Raw genomic sequence first — 19,516 nt, forward strand, 5'->3', positions numbered from 1 at the left:
GGGCAGGACTTATTCCGGAAGCGGAAGAAGGAGACTCCAGCTGAGAGTGCAGTGGGTTTGCAGAGCGGTGGGCTGGTTCGTGGATCGTGAGCCGAAGCCCGAGCAGAATTGGTGGGCGCGCAAGAGCCGCCATTGAGCTCGCGGGTCGTTCCTCGACGTCCGCGCTACACCGCGCCCTCAACCAGATTCCTGATGGGAGGACGGCGGCGGACATCGAGGGTGAAAGACCAAATTGTGAAAAGCTAAATCCTTTCTGCGAACCAGGAGCGGAGTCCCGTGGCTGGTTCTAGGGAGCACGTCCTAGGAACCGCCGCGACGACGTGCTCTACGAGGTAGGTATGACCCTCTCCATTTCACAGGCGGACATACTGAAGCCCAGACATGGCAGCCTCCTCCGGCACTGCGGGAAAGGGAGGTGTCGCGTCCCAACTGCTGCCCCAGGCCCTAGCCAGGGAAAACAAGACGGTGTTTTCAGGAAGATGATCTTGTGCTATTTAAAGGACTTTAATTTGCTCCAAAAGTCATGTACTAAACAACTTTGGGGCGGGGGTGATAAAGTTCTAGTGTCCTTACTTGGCAAATTAGAAAGTGGCAATTCACCGATCTCCAAAATGTTGGAGGGTAAACCTTAGCTTAAACTTGGGTTCTCAAAGGTAGGCAGTATCTACCATGGGATACTCAGACAGGAGAGGTGGTCCCTGCAGGTGGGGCAGGGAGCAGAGACCTGTCCCACAGCTCAGGTCTGAGGAAAGGAGATACTCTAAACACTAACCTGCACCCTAGTATCTCCCAGCTGTGTGGACCACCATTTGTCATATAGCAATGTCACTTACTCAGACACCTGCATGGCAGCAGGGCTGGCCACATTAAGGGTGAAAAAACAGGCAAGGCACACTAGAGTTAGGAAAGTAACTAGTTATTCCACAGCACAGATGGTTCCACTGAGGTGCTTTTTAAAAAACTGACCATTTAAGTCATCACAGCTCTGGAGTAGACACTTGTATCTCCCAAATGGGGACACATATACAGGAGCAAACGGAGCCACACAGCTGGTAGATGGCAGGGCCAGAGTTCAGCCTCACACTGCCCTCAGAGCCACTTCACCCACTGCCCTCTTCTTGGGGTGGGTGTGTCCTGCACCAAACTAAGGAAGGCTATGTTAGGTATCCACACTGGCTTTGGAACTGTGGCTCTGGATTGACTGAATATGCCTGGACCTCTTGGTTCGCCCTGTGGGGTTTCCCCTCTTAAGGGGTAGTTGCTTCTTCATGTGTGAAATTAAGCAGATATGTCCAAGATGACCAATCCTGGAGTGAAAAAACTAGAAAACCAAAGTCAACTTATGGTTCCGGGCACAAGGGTGGAGAATTAAATGATCAATCACTTCATAGTCAAGGAAGAAAAGTTATTAAAAAAAAAAAAAAATCACCAGTCAGATCTAAGCTCCAGGCCTTCACGGGAACATGGATGACAGAAAACGCAGATAGATGCGATGTGTGCTTCTGTCACTGTTACCCAGGGCCAAGACATGGCTGCCAGACATGGCTCTGGGCCATGCCATGTAAAAACTACAAATATTTTAGGGGATTAAAAAAGGTCACAGCCTGCTTGAGAGGGCTTCTCTCTGGGGCAGGTAAGGCCTGGATGGAGACAGGATAACATTCCTTGATGTGGTCCCTTGGTCTCTGTCCCCCAAAGCTAGCAGATGCCTTTGGAGGCGGGAGAGGCAACACATGGCCCTGAATGAAAGACAGATGGAGATCAGTGTCCATGAAGAATGCCCACCTCCCTGCAGACTTGCTGTGAGGCCCAAACCTTAGACACATTTTCTTGGCTCATCCAGAATCCACAAAGGGCTGATTTGGCTATAAAGGACCAAATTAGAAATGATTTTCACACCAGTTTGTGCAAATGGTTTTTTTTTTATTTCCACATTTATATCACAAGGTGTCCACTTACTGGACCAAATAGCAAAGTTGCTCCCTTCTGCATCCTGAGAACACAGAAGTCTAGGTACTGTACATTCACTAAGGCTCCTTGTTTTTGCAAATCGCGTTATGACAATAACCATAAGGCAAACGAATCTAAAGGAATGGTCATGAGTGTTTCCAGCGCACAGACAAGTCTCCTCACCAACAGTACAGCTTTACACACCAGTAGCACCTGCGGGAACTTTTTGTTTTGGGGATGGGACTAGAAAGGTGAAGTTTTCTAGATATGTGTAGGAAAGGGAAAATGAAGAGGAAGAAAATTATTTGGCTGGTGGTGAGATGGAAGGAGGGAATAAAATAAACTAGAAAACTTAAATTTTTGCAGCATTTCTTTAAAAACTTGGTTTGAACTGAAACCAGATACTAATGTATGGATGCCCATGGAGTGTGGGTCAAACTGGCTAGCCAGGTGGCCCCCCCCTGCTGCCAGCAGCTCACTACATCTGAGAAGCTTCTGGCACCATGACGGAAACACTGGCTGGGTGGGATGCAAACAGAGGCCATGGGGTTGGTTGCTCACTGCCTCAGACACTCAGGGCCAAATTAAAGAACAGAAAACACAGACAGATGAGATGCGTGCTTCTGTCACTGTTAAAGGTAACTTTTCCCACAGGTTTTCTGTGCCTGCCTGCAACTGAGGTCCCAGCTCATGGGTGCTGGGAAGTGTCCACACCTCTTCTGGGTGGGGAACTAACGCTTTTTATAGCTGGTTTGCTATAGAGTTCTGAACTCATTTTGCCGGCCTTCCTTCCACGCGGTCCTTCCTTTGTAATTTTGTTAGTAAACTGGTAGCAGCATTTCACAAAAGAAGGAGAATTTTGAGGGAAGAGCTCGGAGAGACCTCTAGACCCCCGTCCCTCCCTTCTGCCTCAGCCGGGCTCCAAACCACTGGAGGCTTACAGGTCCAGCTGCCCTCCCGCTAACTGCAAGGTGGGAATGCACTTAGAGGCCGAGGGGCCGGTCAGTCTAAGCAAACATAAGGCAGAATGTTCAACCGCCCGTCGTCGCCGTGCGGGTCAAGCGATATGCACTGTGTCCAGTCATACCAGTTACCCTGTGTGTCCTGACACCCGTTCACCCCTGGCCACTGGTGGGCCTGGATTCTGTCCAGATCGTCCTGTGTGACCTGTCGGCTCAGCCCTGGAAGGTCGGTGGATGGGCCTGGAGGCAGTAGCACGTGTGGCGTCCTGGCCCCACGCCGGGTGCTCTCCTCCTGCTTCAGGTACTCAGACATGAAGTGGTGGGCCCCCGGGGTCTGTGCGCCCGAAGATGAGAGCAGGCTGCTCTGCCGGCTTAGGTAGGACTGAATGATCTCATTGCGTGACAGCTCCTTCCAGTTCGTCTGCTCAAAGGGGCTTTGGAGGCCGGCCTTGGCCTCAGGTTTATCCAGCTCTGTCCTGGGCTGCTCTGTGTGCACAGGGCTGTCAGCTCGAACTGGCTCTTTCTGGGTCAGAGGTTTGATCTGTCTTGTCATGGGGTCAAAGGTGAGCTTCCGCTCTTTTAACCGGACAGGCTTGACGCCTGCTTCAGCCACTTGACCATCCAAGTTCACGGTGTAGTCACGAGGCCGGTATCTCTTCTTCTTTTTGCTGTCTGAGCCACCGGAGGAGGCCGCATCGCTGTCCGCTCTGGAGGAGTCTGGGGAGAAGCCAGCCCGGGGCAGGAGGGGCTCAGCTGATGGTAGCCCTGCCTTACAGCCCAGCCCTGCCAGCCGCTGGTGGCCCTCAGGCTGCTCCAGCCAGTGCACTGGGCTCTCGGCACTGGGCAACAGCTCAAGCCGCCGCACAGGGGGTGTAGATGGCTGGGCCAGTGGCAGCGGTGATGGCACCTGCGTGACATCGAGGGACTGGGGCCGAGGCGAGGGGCTGGGCACAGAGCCCTTGGGTGTGTATGGGCTTCGCTGCCGGGCAAAGGGGCCCTCATGTCGTGAGTTCCGGGGACTGAAGGAGCAGCGAGGTGGCCCCTTGGGGTGGGGGGGTCCCGAGGTCTCATCTGCCCTGTCCAGCTGCTGTAGCACTGCAGCCTTGCTTTGCAAGCAGGGCCCAGAGGGCTTGCCCAGACCTGGGGAACTGGTGTGAGGCCTCACAGCATTGATGGGGATCTTGATGCTGTGCTTGTCATTCTCGCCCTGCTCCAGGCAGCTGCCCTCTAGGCCCATGTGCCTGCCACTGTCCAAGGGGCCCGGGAAGCTCTCGGGACTCCCGCCTATCCCATTGGTGGGGAGAGGCGATAAGTTGGGGACTAGGGAGTCATGGCTTGCTTTAGAAACCTTGGGAGGCGGCCCAGGATGGCCGAGGTCACGCTGGTCCCCCCGGCGCTTGCGATTGCCCAGCCTGTCCAGCCGCTGCCCAGGCAGTCTCTGGATGTCATTGCGATTCTTCAGGTCATGGATGCTCTTGGGCGCACCAGCCACCCCCATCTCTGGCCGGCAGTTGTGGGCACCCCCGTTAGCAGAGCCAGGGGCACCTGCCAGTCCCCGCAGGACCGCCTCATTCTGGTGTACAGGCTCAATAAGCTTCTGCCAGCTCCGCAGCAGCTTCTTGGCCCGCTTGGCAAGCTCCTCATTCTTGGTCTTCTTGCGGACGTCATTGATGAGCTTCCCAAGTCGCGTCTCCTACAACCAGAGAGACCATGACACATTTTTGGGACAAGGAATCCCCTGTGGCTGCTAAACTTTACCAGACACAAAACCTAGGGGGAATTTGGGTCCTTTGTGACATCTATATTCTCAAATATAGTCCTTAGACTAGGATTCCAGGGCCAGAGACAGCATTCTCAGAAGCACCATCCTGCAAGCTACTGGTGCAAAGGCCACTGCAAAGCCACTTTGTCAAGGAAGCTTTCTGGATGAGAGTACATTGTGGCAAAGGCAACAACAAAGGAAGGGTCGAGGGCCAGCAACACCCACTGCAGCTACCCTGGATTCCCCTCAACCCCAGAGTGCAGGGCATCCTGCAGAGGATGGAACCCCAGCTCTGGGATGACCCCCCCCCCAGGTTCCTGCAGTGCCCAAGGAAAGATTACATTCTCAAGCATGTGCTGTGGGCTGGGACACTCACCTCCAGTGCCTCTTTGGTAATGGGGTATTTCTCCAGGCTGGAGATGACTTCCAGCACCGCAACCATGTTCCGGATCTGTAAGACAGGAGCCACTCATCACACTCCTGCCCTTTTCCCTATCCCAGCCTGCTCCACCTCTCCCACACCAAGAGCGGGTGGATCTGGCATCACTGAAGACCCCACACCACACCTGCTCCTAGGGCCAACCAGCACATACCCTCCCACTCATGTAAATGACCACATGCTCCAGTGGCTGTCACACAACCAAAACTCATGACGTTTATGAAACAAGATCTGCTCTCGTTCCAGGAGATACACTCTACTCTGCCAACTGATGGGGTGGGAAGCTAAAGTGCTTATTAAATAAAACACACCAAGCTTAAAAGACAAGAATGATATGTAATCAATAGATTTGTCTACATTAACAAGATCTTTAGAGTTCATCCAAAGATCCCATAAAGAGAGCAAAAAGTCACAAAGTAGGAGAGGACAGATGCCACAGGGCCCCGAGGATCCCAATTTGGAACATACAGAGACCCTGGGCAGAACATAGGAGGGTATAGCATCAGTGCTCAACTTTCCCAGTAATCAGGAAGTGCAGACTGAACCCTCAAATGAACACACTGCACACACCCACCTAGCAGAAATGGTACCGAAAATACCAGGGAGTTCTCTTTAAAAAATAAAAATAAAAAAATTATTGATTTCAGAGAGAGGAAGCTAGAAGGAAAGAGAGAGAGAAACATCAATGATGAGAGAGACATTGATTGGCTGCCTCCTGCAGGCCCCCTGCTGGGGAGCAAGCCCACAACCCAGGCAATGTGCCCTGACCAGGAATAGAACCTTGATCTCCTGGATCATAGGTAGATGCTCAACCGCTGAGCTATGCCGGCCTGGCACCAGGGAGCTGCTGGCGCAGCTGACTGGGAAGCAATGGGCTTTGGTATAAACATACGTATATCTTATGACCAAGCAATTATGTCCCTTTATGATACTTGCTACAAGACAGGCCCTGTCCTACTAATACATGTTTCCATATGTCACCACCTTGGTTTAGTTGTCACAACCACCCCAGGGTAGGTACTATTATCACATTTTACAGATAGGAGATGATACAGAAAGTTTCAGGTGACATGTTCAAATGTTATGATGACACCAGTGTCCTCTAAGAGTTGAACGAACAGAATGCGAAACTAAAAAGCCATAGAAACGAACAAACTGCAGCTTTTGTGCACCAACAAGATGCTGTTGAAACCATGGGGAGGGAAGTGTCACATAAAATAAATATGGCTGACTCCACTTATACCAAGCACCCACAGCATACTCAAGATTAATTCAAAATGAACTACAGACCTAAAGGTGAAAGCAAAAACTCAGCATCTAGAAGAAACGAGATCTTTGCCACCATGGGGTAGACAACGATTTCTTAGGAGCCCCAAAACACTAACCATCTGAGAAAAAAATATGGACAAACTGGAAACTGGCTTCATCAAAGTTAAGAACTTGGGCTTGCCCTGGCAGGTTTCGCTCACTTGGTTGGGCGTCATCCTGCACACTGAAAGGTTGCTGGTTCAATTCCCGGTCAGGGCACATGCCCGGGTTTCAGGCTCTACCCTCAGTAGGGGGCATACAGGAGGCAGCAAATTGATATACCACTTTCACATTGATGTTTCTCTCTCTCCCCCTTCCTCTCTGGGAAAAAACAACAACAAAAACAAAAAAAATCTTTTTTTGGGGGGGGGGGGGAAGAACTTGGGCTTACTAAAAGACACTATTAATGAAGAAGCAAGCCTTGGCCTGGGAGTACATGTTGACAAAACATTCCCACTGAAGGATTTGGATAAAGAATAAGAACTCCTGCAGTTCCACAAACCCAGCAGCTGCAGATTTTCAGTGGGCTGGCTGGAGGGGGGAAGCCCAAACGTGCAGTAAGCCCCCTCTCCCCACCAAAATCACACAGTAAGCACATCATCCCCTCCGTCAAACACACACACTAGAGCAGAGTTACATAGGCACAATATAGTAAGGAAAGGTACACCTCCCACCTAGCCACTGCAGCATCTCCTTCTAGCTTTCCCAGAAATATTCCTTGCATACACAAGCCTGTGCACATACTTATCACATATTAAAGAACAAACAAACATGGTTTTTATGTCTTGCTCTTTCTCACTAACATCTGAAACGTCCAGCAGCAGAGACCCCCCTTCTTGTTGAGCCTTCTAGTGAGGGGAGGCCCCATTAAGCGGGGTCTGTTGGGGGACACTTAGGTGTTTTCACTGGCTGTTACAGACAAAGCTGCAATCACTATCTTTATCAGACGTGACTCTGGGCTAACAAACAAGCAGCCAGAGGGGCTGTGAGCTCCAAGGCCAGGAACTACTGTAATTAGCCCCCAGGGAGGCTGCTCCCATTGGAAGATGAGAAAGCCTGTTTCCCACATCCTTGCCAGCCCTGTGGTGTATCAGTTTCCTCTTGGTGCTAAAGTGTTCATACGTGATTACAGACTGAGCGGCCTAAACAAAATGCACACATCATCCCAGGTTCCGGAGGTCAGGAGTATACTCGGGTCTCCCTGGGCTGTGATCCAGATGTTGGCAGACTGCCCTCCATTTGGGGGGTTCTCAAGGGCCCGTTTCCTGCTCCTTCAGGTGTTGGTAAAATTCAGTTCCTCAGTACTGCAGAACTGAAGTCCCTGTTCTCTTTGTGGCTGTCATCTGAAGGCCATTCCCAGTTTCTGGGAGGCACTGCATTCCCTAGCTTGCCACCCCCCCCCCCCCCGCCCCATGGTACCTCTCATCAGCCAGGAAACGGTCTCTGCTTGTAAAGATTCCACATGTCACCACCTTGTTTAGTTGGTGACATCAGGCTGGGTCCCACCTGGGCTATCCAGGTCTGCTCTCTTAGTCACAAAAATCCCTTCTGCTATGTAAGGTACCATGTGCCCAGGTACTGGGGCATCCTGGGGGTGGGGTGGGGGGGGTTACTCTGTTGGCATTGTATATTCCTGGCTTTTTTTAATCTGCCCCATTTCCAACTGAAGGCAGCATGGGTGTAAATTGCAGTGATCACAGAGCAGGACAGTAGCCCTCACTGAGCCTAACAGAACTCTCGCAAAGCTGCCCCCCTGCCAGGGGCCAACTTGTGCCCTGGCAACAATGGCCTCATCTCATGTTTTCATTTGGGTCTGTGGCCATGAACACACCCAGCTGGCACTAAAAAGTTACTCCAAACTGAGCCAAGGGAGGAGGTCTAAGACGTGACATGTACCTCTAATGTGCCTTGAGCAGGGATGTAGTGCAAGGGGACACTGTGCGGTGAGGAGGCCAGTCCCACAGGGAGAGCAAGAGCAAGGCCACCAGCTCCCTGTCTCCAGTCCTGGGATTCCGGCCCTAACAGGGTCCTGAGGTTGCCACATGGCCTATCTATACCCCAGTGACCTCATCCTGGTATATTTAGAGTCCTGGGTCCCCACACCAGCAATCCCTCTAAAGCAAGCCCAGCAACACAGAGTGTCCTTGCAATCCCCTCAGAGCAAGCCCAGCAAGTCTCTCAGAGCAAGCCTGGCAACACAATGTCCTTGTCCTTGGACAGACGTTATCCCACTGCCAGACAGGAGGGGGAGGCAGAACACCTGCACCGCCTGGGGCTAGCAGCCAGCTGGTGCCACAGACACCCCATAGTCAGGACCCTCCTTGGAAGCTTCAGAGAAGGTGTGACAGGTCAGGCTTGTGGGCCCTGCCATAACTTGGGTGGTACACAGAGAGGCCCTGGGCCCTATGGAAAATGCTGCCTTCTGCCTTTCTCCCTCCTGCCCTGGCTTCATGGAAGTTAGAGATCTCCTGGAGGGCTCATCCTTCTGGCTCTGCCCACCCTCTTGGGCCATGATGGAGAGGGCACTCAGCACTATGTGGAAAGCAGCACCTGGGCATTCCAGATCAACTCTATTTGCAGACCCTGAGAAATGCCACCAGGAGTCTGTCTTGGAACTCTGGCCCTTAACACACTGGACAGGCAGGAGTCCTGGGGATCTGTGCAGCATCAGATAGGGCCTCTGGCCTCAGATCCAGTAGGCAGTGTTACCCCAGCCAGCCTGTTGGTAGGCAGTGGCTCTGATCACAGACAGAGGCTCCTGAACCTGCCTTACCAACCCACCCACTCAGGGGCAGCAGGCCTCCCACCCTGGGCAGCAGACACACAGGGTGACATGACCAAAGGGAGACTCTATCCAGGCTGGAGGAATGCAAAGCCCAGCACGGGTCCTGAGGGTAAGGATGTGGGTGTCAGCTGGAAGGTACACCTGTGGCAAGGGCACCTGAGTGGGGTCTCCTAGGGTGGACGCAGAGGTCCCAGGGCCTTGTGAGATGGTGAGATGGCAACAAACCCCTGAAGAGGGGAGAGGGAACCAGAGTGAAGACTGTGGCATGAGTGAGGATGCCAGAACATAACCTGCCTTCTATCAACTTCAGCCCCAGTGAGAGCTAACTGCTGCCACCACCCCAACAGACCACCTACCAGTCTGTATGAAAACATGCTCTCATCACCACAGCACATATACTGCTCCATCTCCATGGGGAGGGAAACTCTGGGCTGCTTTGGGATAAGTCTGCAGGCCAGGGCTGATGGCCACATGTAGCCTCCTGCTGCCTCTCCATGACCCTCCTTTGGGTGTCTCCCTTGGGGTTCTTTCCAGAAAAACACACACCTCAAGACCACATCACAAGTGGCTTTCCCAAAAGGGGCAGAATCCACACATCAGGGAGTCTGAGCACCTGCAGCCTCTCATTTCCTCATTAGGGCTCCCTCAATAGACTCAGACTAATTTGTATTTCCTGAACAATTAGCCTAGTGTCACCTCCCCTTTCTGCCAATGATGACTTCCTGTGTGAACTGCTCCCCGCCCCAGCCCACTCATTCAACCCATTTGCTTTCAGTATTTGACTATCCTCTTTATTGGAAATAAATATTGCCCAGTCATGGAGCCCCCAGTGTGGTGGCATTTATTCCACACGCACACAAATACCTAAATGTCCTTAAAGGATGTGCAAGATAGGACAGAGCTACTCTGGAATGGCAGGGAGCAGGCAGGGCAGGCCAGGCAATGGGGAACACTCAGAGAGGACCTGAGGTGTCCACTGCAAAGGTAAGGCAGGAAGTCACCCCGGGTGTGATGCAAGTGTCTACAAAATCGCCCATGACTACTGGTGGGACTGACTCTATAACTATTTTGCTGATGGCTCTTATACTGGATTCAGACAGGTTGAACATCGTCGTCCATTCGGGCAGGCAGTGTCTCCAGCATCAAATGTGCAGGCAACCCCAAAATTCAGGCACCTCCTGGCTTCGGGCCAGGGAGAGGAGAAAACCCTCCCTGAGCACATTCTCTCTAGGGGCTGGGGAGGATGCTTCTCACTGCTAACCCAGTTCCAAGGGCTCTTATGGGGTCTTACCACACATGAAAACCAAGAGCAGGCACAAAGGAAGCAAAAAAGCCTTCATTCTCAGAAAGTTCCTCAGCACGTAAGTCACTACTCCAGCCAGCCTAGCTGGAGACATTTGCTGCTCGACTCACGTAAAAGGGGAACCAGGGTGTTGGAAACACACAGTGCCAGGGAGAGGGCAACACCCCTCAGAAGCAGTCTGGGCAAGAGTCTGGACAATGCCAGTGCAGGATACCACCACTCCTGCTCAGGTGATGTCCCTATCCTCCCACTTCCTGGGTCACGAGGGAGCAATAAAAAAACCTGCACAAAACTCCACAGCATGCCACAATCCATATGAACATTAAAAGTACACTGCTTATCCTAATCTTTAATCACACGTTTTAGACTATTTACAGAAGAAATGATGCCACCTGGAACTTGCTACAAAATAACCCACTTGGGTGGGTGTGGGGGGAGGCAGGGTAGAGGAAACAATGTTGATCTGGTAAGTAGGGTTTTAAGTTGGTATCTAAGGATGTCAGGATAGTTACATTATTCTAATTTCTTGTTTGAAATTTACCACAATCTAAAAAAAAAAAAAAAAAAAAAAAGGTTACTAAATACACCTACTTCCTTAAATTTGGATGGGACACTTCACCAGACCCAGAATGAATGACAGGGCAGCCATGTAGAGGTGAAGTGAACAGAAAACCATTTTCCAAATCCTCATAGTGGCTGCGCTACACCACCTGGTGCCTGTGTGGGGAGGAGGCCAAGGACTGGGTGGTTCCACAGTGAGCCTGTCTTCAGCCCCCTCAACCTTAGGTTCAAGCTACCAGGCACATAGTACCAAAACAGCCCACAAATGCCTGGGGTGGAAAAGGGCCTGGGGTCTGGGTCTCTCTGCTAAAGAGCTCAGAAGGCCAGAACCTGGCTGTGCAGCTCCTTCATGCAGGAGAGGCACACCTGCCCCAGGTGTCACATGGGAGGGGGTACTTCAGGGTCTACAAGGGACTCTCCAGAGGGCATAAACCACAGAGAGAAAAGTTGGCAAGAGGGATCCGTCTTTTTTTTTTTTTTTTAATGTTTTTATTGATTTCAGAGAGAGGAAGAGAGGAGAGAGATAGACACATCAATGATGAGCAGAGCCTGCAACCTCCAGAATGTGCCCTGACTGGGAATTGAACTGCAATCTCCTGGATCATAGGTCAATGTTCAACCACTGACCCCTAACTGGGCGAGAGGGATCCTGTCTTTTGATGTTACTGCCAACCACGAGCCAAACCAAAGCTCTTGTCCATCTGTGCATGCCATCGCTCTAATTCAGGGGATAGGTAGGTAAACCCCCAAGCCCTAATTACCACCCGGGCGGGAGGGGGGGATTTCCACTCTGATGTGAAACAAAGATGTGACACTAAGCTTCAGAGTTTGTGAGCCTCTGGTTCACAGCTCTCTTTTATCTATGCATTGAGGGTCACACTCCACTGGAAATACCCAACATCTTTGTACTGAAGCTGGACATGTGTAGCCGTAGTGAAAACGGGGAAACCCTGCACTCCCTGAGGTGTGAGCACCAGTGGGACCACCAGGCCTGACTCTCCAGGACCACCACTTGTTGGGTTCTTCCAGGGGCCAAACTCTAGCTTTTCATCCTTGAAATCCTACTTTACAGATAATGAAACAGGGTCCAGGGCTCACCATGCAGCGAGACGGTGGTGTAGACAGTGGCCTTACATTGGGACCCCACCCACATACTCTCCTCAACCTGCTATCACAGGGAAATGCACAGGTTACAAAGAGTTCCTTGAAGCCACACAGGGCCAGGCGTTTCATGGCCAGCAGCACTTTCAGATGGTCTCCAGGCTGCCTCTGCCTTCCTCCTGAGAGCCAAGGAGACCCACACCCTCCCACCAAAGCTGAGGCTTCAGCCTATCCCCCAAGGCTCACCCTGAGCTGCAAGCCACTTAGTAAACGATGGCACAGGAGCCTGCTCTCTGCTAGGCCCCAAAGGACACCGAGAGTGGACTGACACTCCTCACTGTCTGGCCAGTCCCCCGAAAACCTTGTGGACCTGCATCTGTGCTGGCCACCCACACCAACTTGTTCAGTGGGCTCAAAGCCAGACAGGTCAGCAGTAAAAGCTAGTTCAGTTTAAAAACCAATGATTTGAAAATCATCTTTTCTTTTCCTCTTTAAATGCAGAATGGTCTAGACAACAACTTATAAAAACTATTTAGCTCAAAAGACTCTGGAAGTGTTCAGTAAGTAAGCTGTCCTTCCAAACCAAAACATACCACAGATGGCACCCAGAAGCAACCAGACTTTGAGTTCTTTAATGTGCTGAGCCTTTCAATGCCATCCCTGGCTGAGTCACGGTCCCCTGCCAGCCACACAGCGGGAGCCAGTCGTGTCTGCTGAGATTGTGTGCAGAGGGTGAATGAAACTGGGCCTTGCTGGACAAGTGTGTGTAATATTGTACCAGCAGCACCATTTTCAGCCACAGCAAGTCTTCCTGCTTCTGATAACTCCACGTATGTTCCCTGGCAGATGTTGTTCTGTGACTCAAACTGCCTCTGTCACAAGCTGGTGCAAGAGGTGGCACCTACACTCCCCAGAGGGCTTGGCAGAGCGGGCCTGTGTCTCATCCAGTCTCCCTGAGTAATAGAAATCAGTGCAGCTTGATCCTCCTCCTTGGCTCTGGAAGGGGCAGCCTCCTTGGCCCTGCTCTATCTTGCTTGCTCCCACGGCCAGACAGGAGCAAGGGGAACCTCCCTCAGGCAGATGCCATGCCAGCACTCTGCCTTGCAAAGGCACCATCCTCTGCCAGGACCCCCATGGAAGCATCACAGCCACAGGAGCAAAGTCTCTCTCAGAGAAAGAATGACACAGGGAGAGGAGTCCCTCAGGTGGGGCTGCCTTGCTCACTACTTGCAGACGCACAATAGTACTTCCTCATCAGTGGGGCCCATCTGCTCCCCAGGAGCATCCACAGCTGAAGCATGCCCACCGTCTCAGTGGCCTGACTGTCCACAGAGCATCCATTTTCAGAGCACAGCCTGTACCCCCATGAGCACAAGAAGAGGGGGCCCAAGAACCGGGGCAGCCGCTGGAGCTCTTCATCAGCACGCAAGCATGAGTGGAGCAGCTGCCATCTATGAGATCTCTTCAAAGAGGCTTGCCGGTGGCAGAGGAAGAGAGGCGGCACTCTTCACAGCTCCAGTACCCAAAGCTCCCCTCCTCCCCCCCCTTTATATCTCAGCAGCTCTTCCCAACAAAAATACAAACTTAAACTCTCCTGACCCCTGAATTAGGTCAACAGGATGTACAATTCTGGTTGTAATTTAGCACTTTTTGAGAAATCTCAACTCTCATTCCTACACTGACAGAACTGGGAAGTCTGAACACCAAGCAGAGCATTCATTTCTGCCAGATGTGCTCACAGAAGCGTCTGGTTGGCAGTGTATCTTATCACAGCACTCCAGGTGAGAGTCTCTCCCTCCCAGCCTTGCTCCTGCAGGAACAGCCAGTAAGAACACCAGCTGTACAAGAGCGAAAGACACAATGCTCATGGGAGGGGCAAACACAGTACCCACATGCACATGGAAAATGGACAATCCAAAATGAGAATGAGCAAGCTTTTTAGGAACTGGCCAACCTCTAAGAGACTGTTAAGTAAAACAGCAAGGTGAAAACAGTATACTGTTCCTGTGCTGACAACTGAAAATGCCCAGCAGTGGAGTTGGGCAAAGATGCAGAGAGGCCCAACTCTGACATAAGCAAGATCAGCCACCAACCTGAGATCTGCTTCTCCATGAACTGGGTAGCCCAGGCAGAATGTTGGGAAAAGCTCAGATCATCTGTGTAGGTCCAGAATGACACACTGCCCACTGTCCTTAGAGACTCTCTGTCCTCAGGGACCAGGCAGCACGCACAGCACACTCACTGCCAAGCTGCTCTGTGGCCCTAGTGCAGTGCCAGGACCCCTCCCCCAGCCTGCTACCCTACACTCCTGGGCTATGTGTGGGGCTGGAGTAATGGCTGTGGGCAAAGAGACCTTTTCAGTGGGCATTCCTGCAACAGGGTCCACTGTGGAGAGAACCAAGGACACCGTCACCTATGGAACAGGAGGGTGAGCCTGGGTATTCTGTATCAGACATCTACCTAAGATGGACACCCATGCTCCACAACCCAGCAATTCCACTCCAGGGCACATATCAACAGAAACATGAGTACCAAGAATGGTGTGGTAGCAGTATTCCAAACAGGCCCAACTGAAAAACATTGGTATGGCTATGGCTAAAGTGTAAGCAATGACTAAATCACAGTCTAGCCATTCAACATAGAATGAAGGAACTGTTGCTACACACAACATCAAAGATAAATCACACAACTGTCAATGAAAAGCTAGGTACAAAAGAATACATTCTGTACTGGAATGCAAGACTTCCAGATGGTGACAGAAGTCGGGGAAGTGGGGGGTGGAAAGTAACCAGGAGATGGAACAAGAGTAGCTTCTAGAGAAATACTCTGTATCTTGACCTGACCGGGGTAGGGGTTACTTGGGTGCATTCACTTATAGACATTTACTGAAACATTAAACTTACCACTCGACTACTTTTCTGGATGTATGCTATACTTTAATAAGAAGCTGATCTTAGAGGCCACCCTGTCCTAGAAACAAATGCCAGAGCTGCTGGGGTTGCGAGGAGGCGGCACTGACAAGCCAGCCCTTCACTCCCTTCCCCCACAGAGGCACAGACTCTGAGAGTCCTACAGACAAGATCTGAGACCGGCTGCACCATGAGACCAGGCTACCTCTGAGACACACGGTAGGCACTATGCTTAACAGCTCACAGAGAAACATGTCCATACATTCCTGCCCTGGGTCGGGGTCAGTCTGAGGATGACAAGGGTACTCTAAAGGTTCCAGGAAAGGAACACTCAGTAAGCCGCTGCTCTTACCACTGAGCCACACCAGCCATGGCTGGTGAGCCTTTTATTTCACGGCCTATGAGACACTATTACCCAGCTCCAGCCATGGTAAGTCTTCTGCTGTCGGCTGCTCAAGTGTTTTGGGGACACGCACAATGTCCCAGAGGGAAAAGCCGATGTTTACCGCTACCTGCCAGAGCCCCGTGTGTTATAAGGAATGTGTTACACACACTTTGCTGCTGTTGTTCAGTGCTTACTAGACCCTTGGGATGCCCAGGCATGACAGCCGTCTTCATTTACTGAGAGGAGAAGGAACTAGGAACTTTTCTGCGCCACCCTTCACCCCCAGAGAAAGCTGAGTTACCATGGGGGTCTGATGCCTCACCTCTAACAAAGTGCCTTCCTTCTCTTTGCCGACCACCTTCCTACTTTTTCTAGGACCTTGTTGCACCTATCATCTGCCTCCACAGGTGTTTTACAGCTTTGAGATGTAATTTACATACAGTAAACTATGAACTTTTAAAGTGTACAATTTGCTACATTTGACCTATAAATACATCTAAGAATTCATCATCAGAATCAAGGTAATAAACATATAATTTCCAGAAGTTTCCTCTTGCCCCTTTGTAATCTTCTTTCCAGCCCACCTCTGTCCCCAGACAACTGCTAATCTGCTTTCTGTCATCATAGATTAGTCTAGAATTTTGTGAAATCATGAAATAGATATTGTTTTTTTGGTTTTATTTTGGTCAGGGCTTTTCTTTCATTCAGCATATCTACTTTAAGATTCATGCACACTGTGTATATTAATAGTTCATTAATTTTTTGTTGCTGAGTAGTATATCATTTGCTGGCATACAATTCATGCATTCATTCACATGTTGATGGGATTTAAAAATCTGCCAAAATGTCTTCCAAGGTGATTATATCACTTAAACTCCCATCCAGCAGTGTATGACAATTCTGGTTGCTCCATGTCTTGGCCATCACTGGGTATGGTCAATCTTTTTCATTTTAGACATTCTAATAGGTATGTAGTAGTGTCTCACGGTGGTTTTAATTTGTATATCCCTGATGTCTAATAATGTGGTTGAATATCTCTTCAAGTGTTTGTATGCCATGTATATTTTTCTTCCTTAGTGAAAGGTTTGATTATCTTGGGTTCTGTGCCTAATTATTGAGTTTTTATATGTTTCAGATACAAGTCCTCTCTTCAATATATGACTTATATATATATATATATTTCCCCAGTGTGTGGTTTGCCTTTTCATTGTCGCAACAGTGTCACCTTTTGAAAAGAAAGGTTCAGAAGCACTGTAGCAGCTTCTCCTTATGTGAAATGCATGCCAGCAAAAACAGAGAACTGGGAACAGAGAAGACTGTGCTTTTCACTGTATTTTCTTTATTACTTCCTTAGTATTTTAAACCTATTTTTTCAAATGTGTTTTCCTGAGTTGCTATTTTTCTCTTCTCATCCTCACCACACAGATAATACCAAATGCAAAAGAAATGCAGTAGTACAACCAGGGGAGAATGCAAGCCTATTTGTTACTACAGCCTGCGTCAATGTGAAAAAAGAGAAGGTTATGCTGGCTGCAAATCTTCTACCTATCATCGCACCAAAACAGCTCAGCCCAGGCACCTCAGCCCCATCTCTCAGAGCAGCTCCTCAGATGCAGGGCTCTTCCTTCCTCCTGGAGCCCCAACCCCAGATCCTTTCCTTCTCTCCCTCCACTTCCCCACCATTGCTGTCCAGTCCCACTTCAGGGAGTGCCAAATCTACATCATAGGCCCGGGTATGGCCTCTGGACCCCAATGCCTACCTGATGGCTCTTCTTCCACATCTCAAAGGCACTTGGGGTGTCCCAGACCAATGGCCAACTTCCCTGCTCCTGCTTCTGTAAGGCTCCTCTCCTGGGAGCAGCAGCAGCACATGGGAGCAGACAAGCCTGAGCCTGAGTGAGCCTCCTTTTTCTCTCACCTCATGCAGGCACTGCACCTCCAAATAAACCAACCCACACTAACCCTGTTAGATGCTGAGCCATGCCCATCATCTATAATAAGTTTTAGAACTCGAAGAAGAAAATGTGGCAAGACGACAAATGAATTAAATATTGTAAGTTTACCAGTAGCTGAAAGCCGGAATAATGTTACTGAATATAAATCTAACAGCTACAACAAGTAAAACAGAAGTAATAAAAAATACAGCATGCTGATTGGGAAAACAACTAATACCAAATTCTGGGTCCCACTCAAACTTCCCGATTTCCCCCCACGAGGGACTCACATCCTTAGACACTCCCCTGGATCCTGAGGTGGGACTAAGCCTTGGAGAGAGGCTGTGAGCCAGGCCAAAGCTCCAAATGCTACCTGAAAGTTAGTCCTTTACATTTTCCCACTTTCTTGTCATAAGCAATAGTGCCTGGGCCTTGAGGACCAGGTTATATTTTTTCTAGTACCATTAAAATAAATATATAGCTATCAAAATAAAATGGGATCCCCTCCAAGTCAGTAAAGGTCCTTCTGTACAGCAGGCAACACTAAGTCCCAGCACACAGTCTTCATGTGATGTACTGGCAGCCTCTTCAACTCACAGATGAGCTTGAATCTGCCTCTCCAAACAGATGCCAAGCTCATCTTCACAAAAAGATAGTAAAGAGATGCAAGGTGTCTCCAGGCTTGCAGCAAGGAGATGTGCAGGCTGCAGCTGGAGGGAAGAGCAAAGTCATGCTTTAAGTAGTGCTTTTCTGACTTTAAACCCCCACATTAAGGGGGGGCAGAAAAGAACCCCTCAGAGACTGCTGCATTTCTGCTTGTGCCAAGCTCCTTCCTGACCAGGGGTTCTTCTCACTCTTTTTTGTTTCTCTAGGACTTTGGTTGGGGCCTCCTGGGGGGTTTGGCAGGAGTTCATCCAATCATGTTCAGTGCCTACTAGTGGGAGATTCTATGCAGGGTGTGGAGTGGATGATAGTCGTCAAGCCCTGTCTTACAGAGCCCCATCTTGGTGGTGGAGACAGGCAAGTGTCCCAGAATGGGGCTGAGGGAAGAATTGGGGTTCAGAGATGCAGGCATGCACAGACATGGAACAGGGGGAGGTAAAGGGGCTGTATGTAAGGAGGGAGATGTGGGCAGAGGCCGCCCTGTGCTGGCAACATGGACTTGGGAGCTCAGCTTGCTTTGTGAAATCTGGGGTGCCTTGGGGAATTACAGTGGGGGGTTGAGTTGGACTGTGGTTCCCATCACCCCCAAGGAGTGTCCCAAGCGCATCCTGGCAGAAGCATCTGTACTCAAAACCCCTCCATATGTTGTTGGCACTGCTTCCCTGCCCCTGCCAGCCTCAGGCTGGAAATGGGGTTAGGCCACAGCACCCTGCAGTGGACAGGGAGAGTCACTTCCATTCTCTGAGCCAAAGGCCTCATCTGGGCACCAGGACGACAGTGCCATCTAACCCACAGATGCTCGCTCCAAGGACTGGAAACAGACTAACCAGCGCTTATCACAGGGGCACGGGCTCTGATTCTGCCCTCTCCTGGTATAACCTTGGACACCCACTAGACTGAGTGAAGGGACAGCAGATACAACCTCTCTCTGCATCAACTTTCTTCCCAATGATAAGCCTACAGACCCTGACTGCTGTAGGAGCTTGGCTGAAAGATGCACCAGGAAGAGAGAGTTGGGTTTTTTACAGCTTCAGTATGGCCAATCAGGCACAACTCAATTTGTTAAAAATTCTTTTTTTTTGTTAAGAAATTCTTACATGTAGCTCTACAAATGATCACCCTGACACTCCATGCTCTATCAGCCCCCTTTTACAGGGAGGAAGGTACAGCACAGAAGTCACGTATCTGCCAGAGGTCACACAGGTGGGTCTGGGGCCCAGGCAGCCTTGCTCCCAAGCACTGGCTCTCCACTGCCTCACAGAGAAATACAGATAAGGCACAGCTGTAGCCTTGAAGGCACCCCCCCCCCCAGCCCCCTAGCTTGGCTGGGTGGGCAGACTGTGATTAGGGAACTTCAAACAGTGTGGGCTGGGGAGGCCATAGGATATTCAATGTTCTGGAGCCTCTGAGGAGGGGGACAGAAGGGATCTCTGAGGACGCCTGAAGAGATCACA

At 50.5% G+C, this 19,516-nt stretch overlaps 1 protein-coding gene across 1 annotated transcript in view; it reads right to left on the reverse strand.

Annotated features, from left to right (window-relative positions):
- Positions 1-1,910: 1,910 nt before the first annotated feature.
- MED26 (mediator complex subunit 26) overlaps positions 1,911-19,516 on the reverse strand; it is a 35,153-nt gene continuing 17,547 nt past the window's right edge. The window contains exons 2-3 of the mRNA XM_081133886.1: positions 5,051-5,125; positions 1,911-4,605 (exon numbers count right to left, since the gene is read on the reverse strand). Of these exons, the coding sequence (XP_080990012.1) occupies positions 2,953-4,605; positions 5,051-5,125 (1,728 nt within the window). The 3' untranslated portion in view covers positions 1,911-2,952. The remainder of the gene's footprint in view (positions 4,606-5,050; positions 5,126-19,516) is intronic.

The sequence above is a fragment of the Miniopterus schreibersii genome (assembly GCF_964146895.1).
Source record: "Miniopterus schreibersii genome assembly, chromosome: 4".
Taxonomy (NCBI): domain Eukaryota; kingdom Metazoa; phylum Chordata; class Mammalia; order Chiroptera; family Miniopteridae; genus Miniopterus; species Miniopterus schreibersii.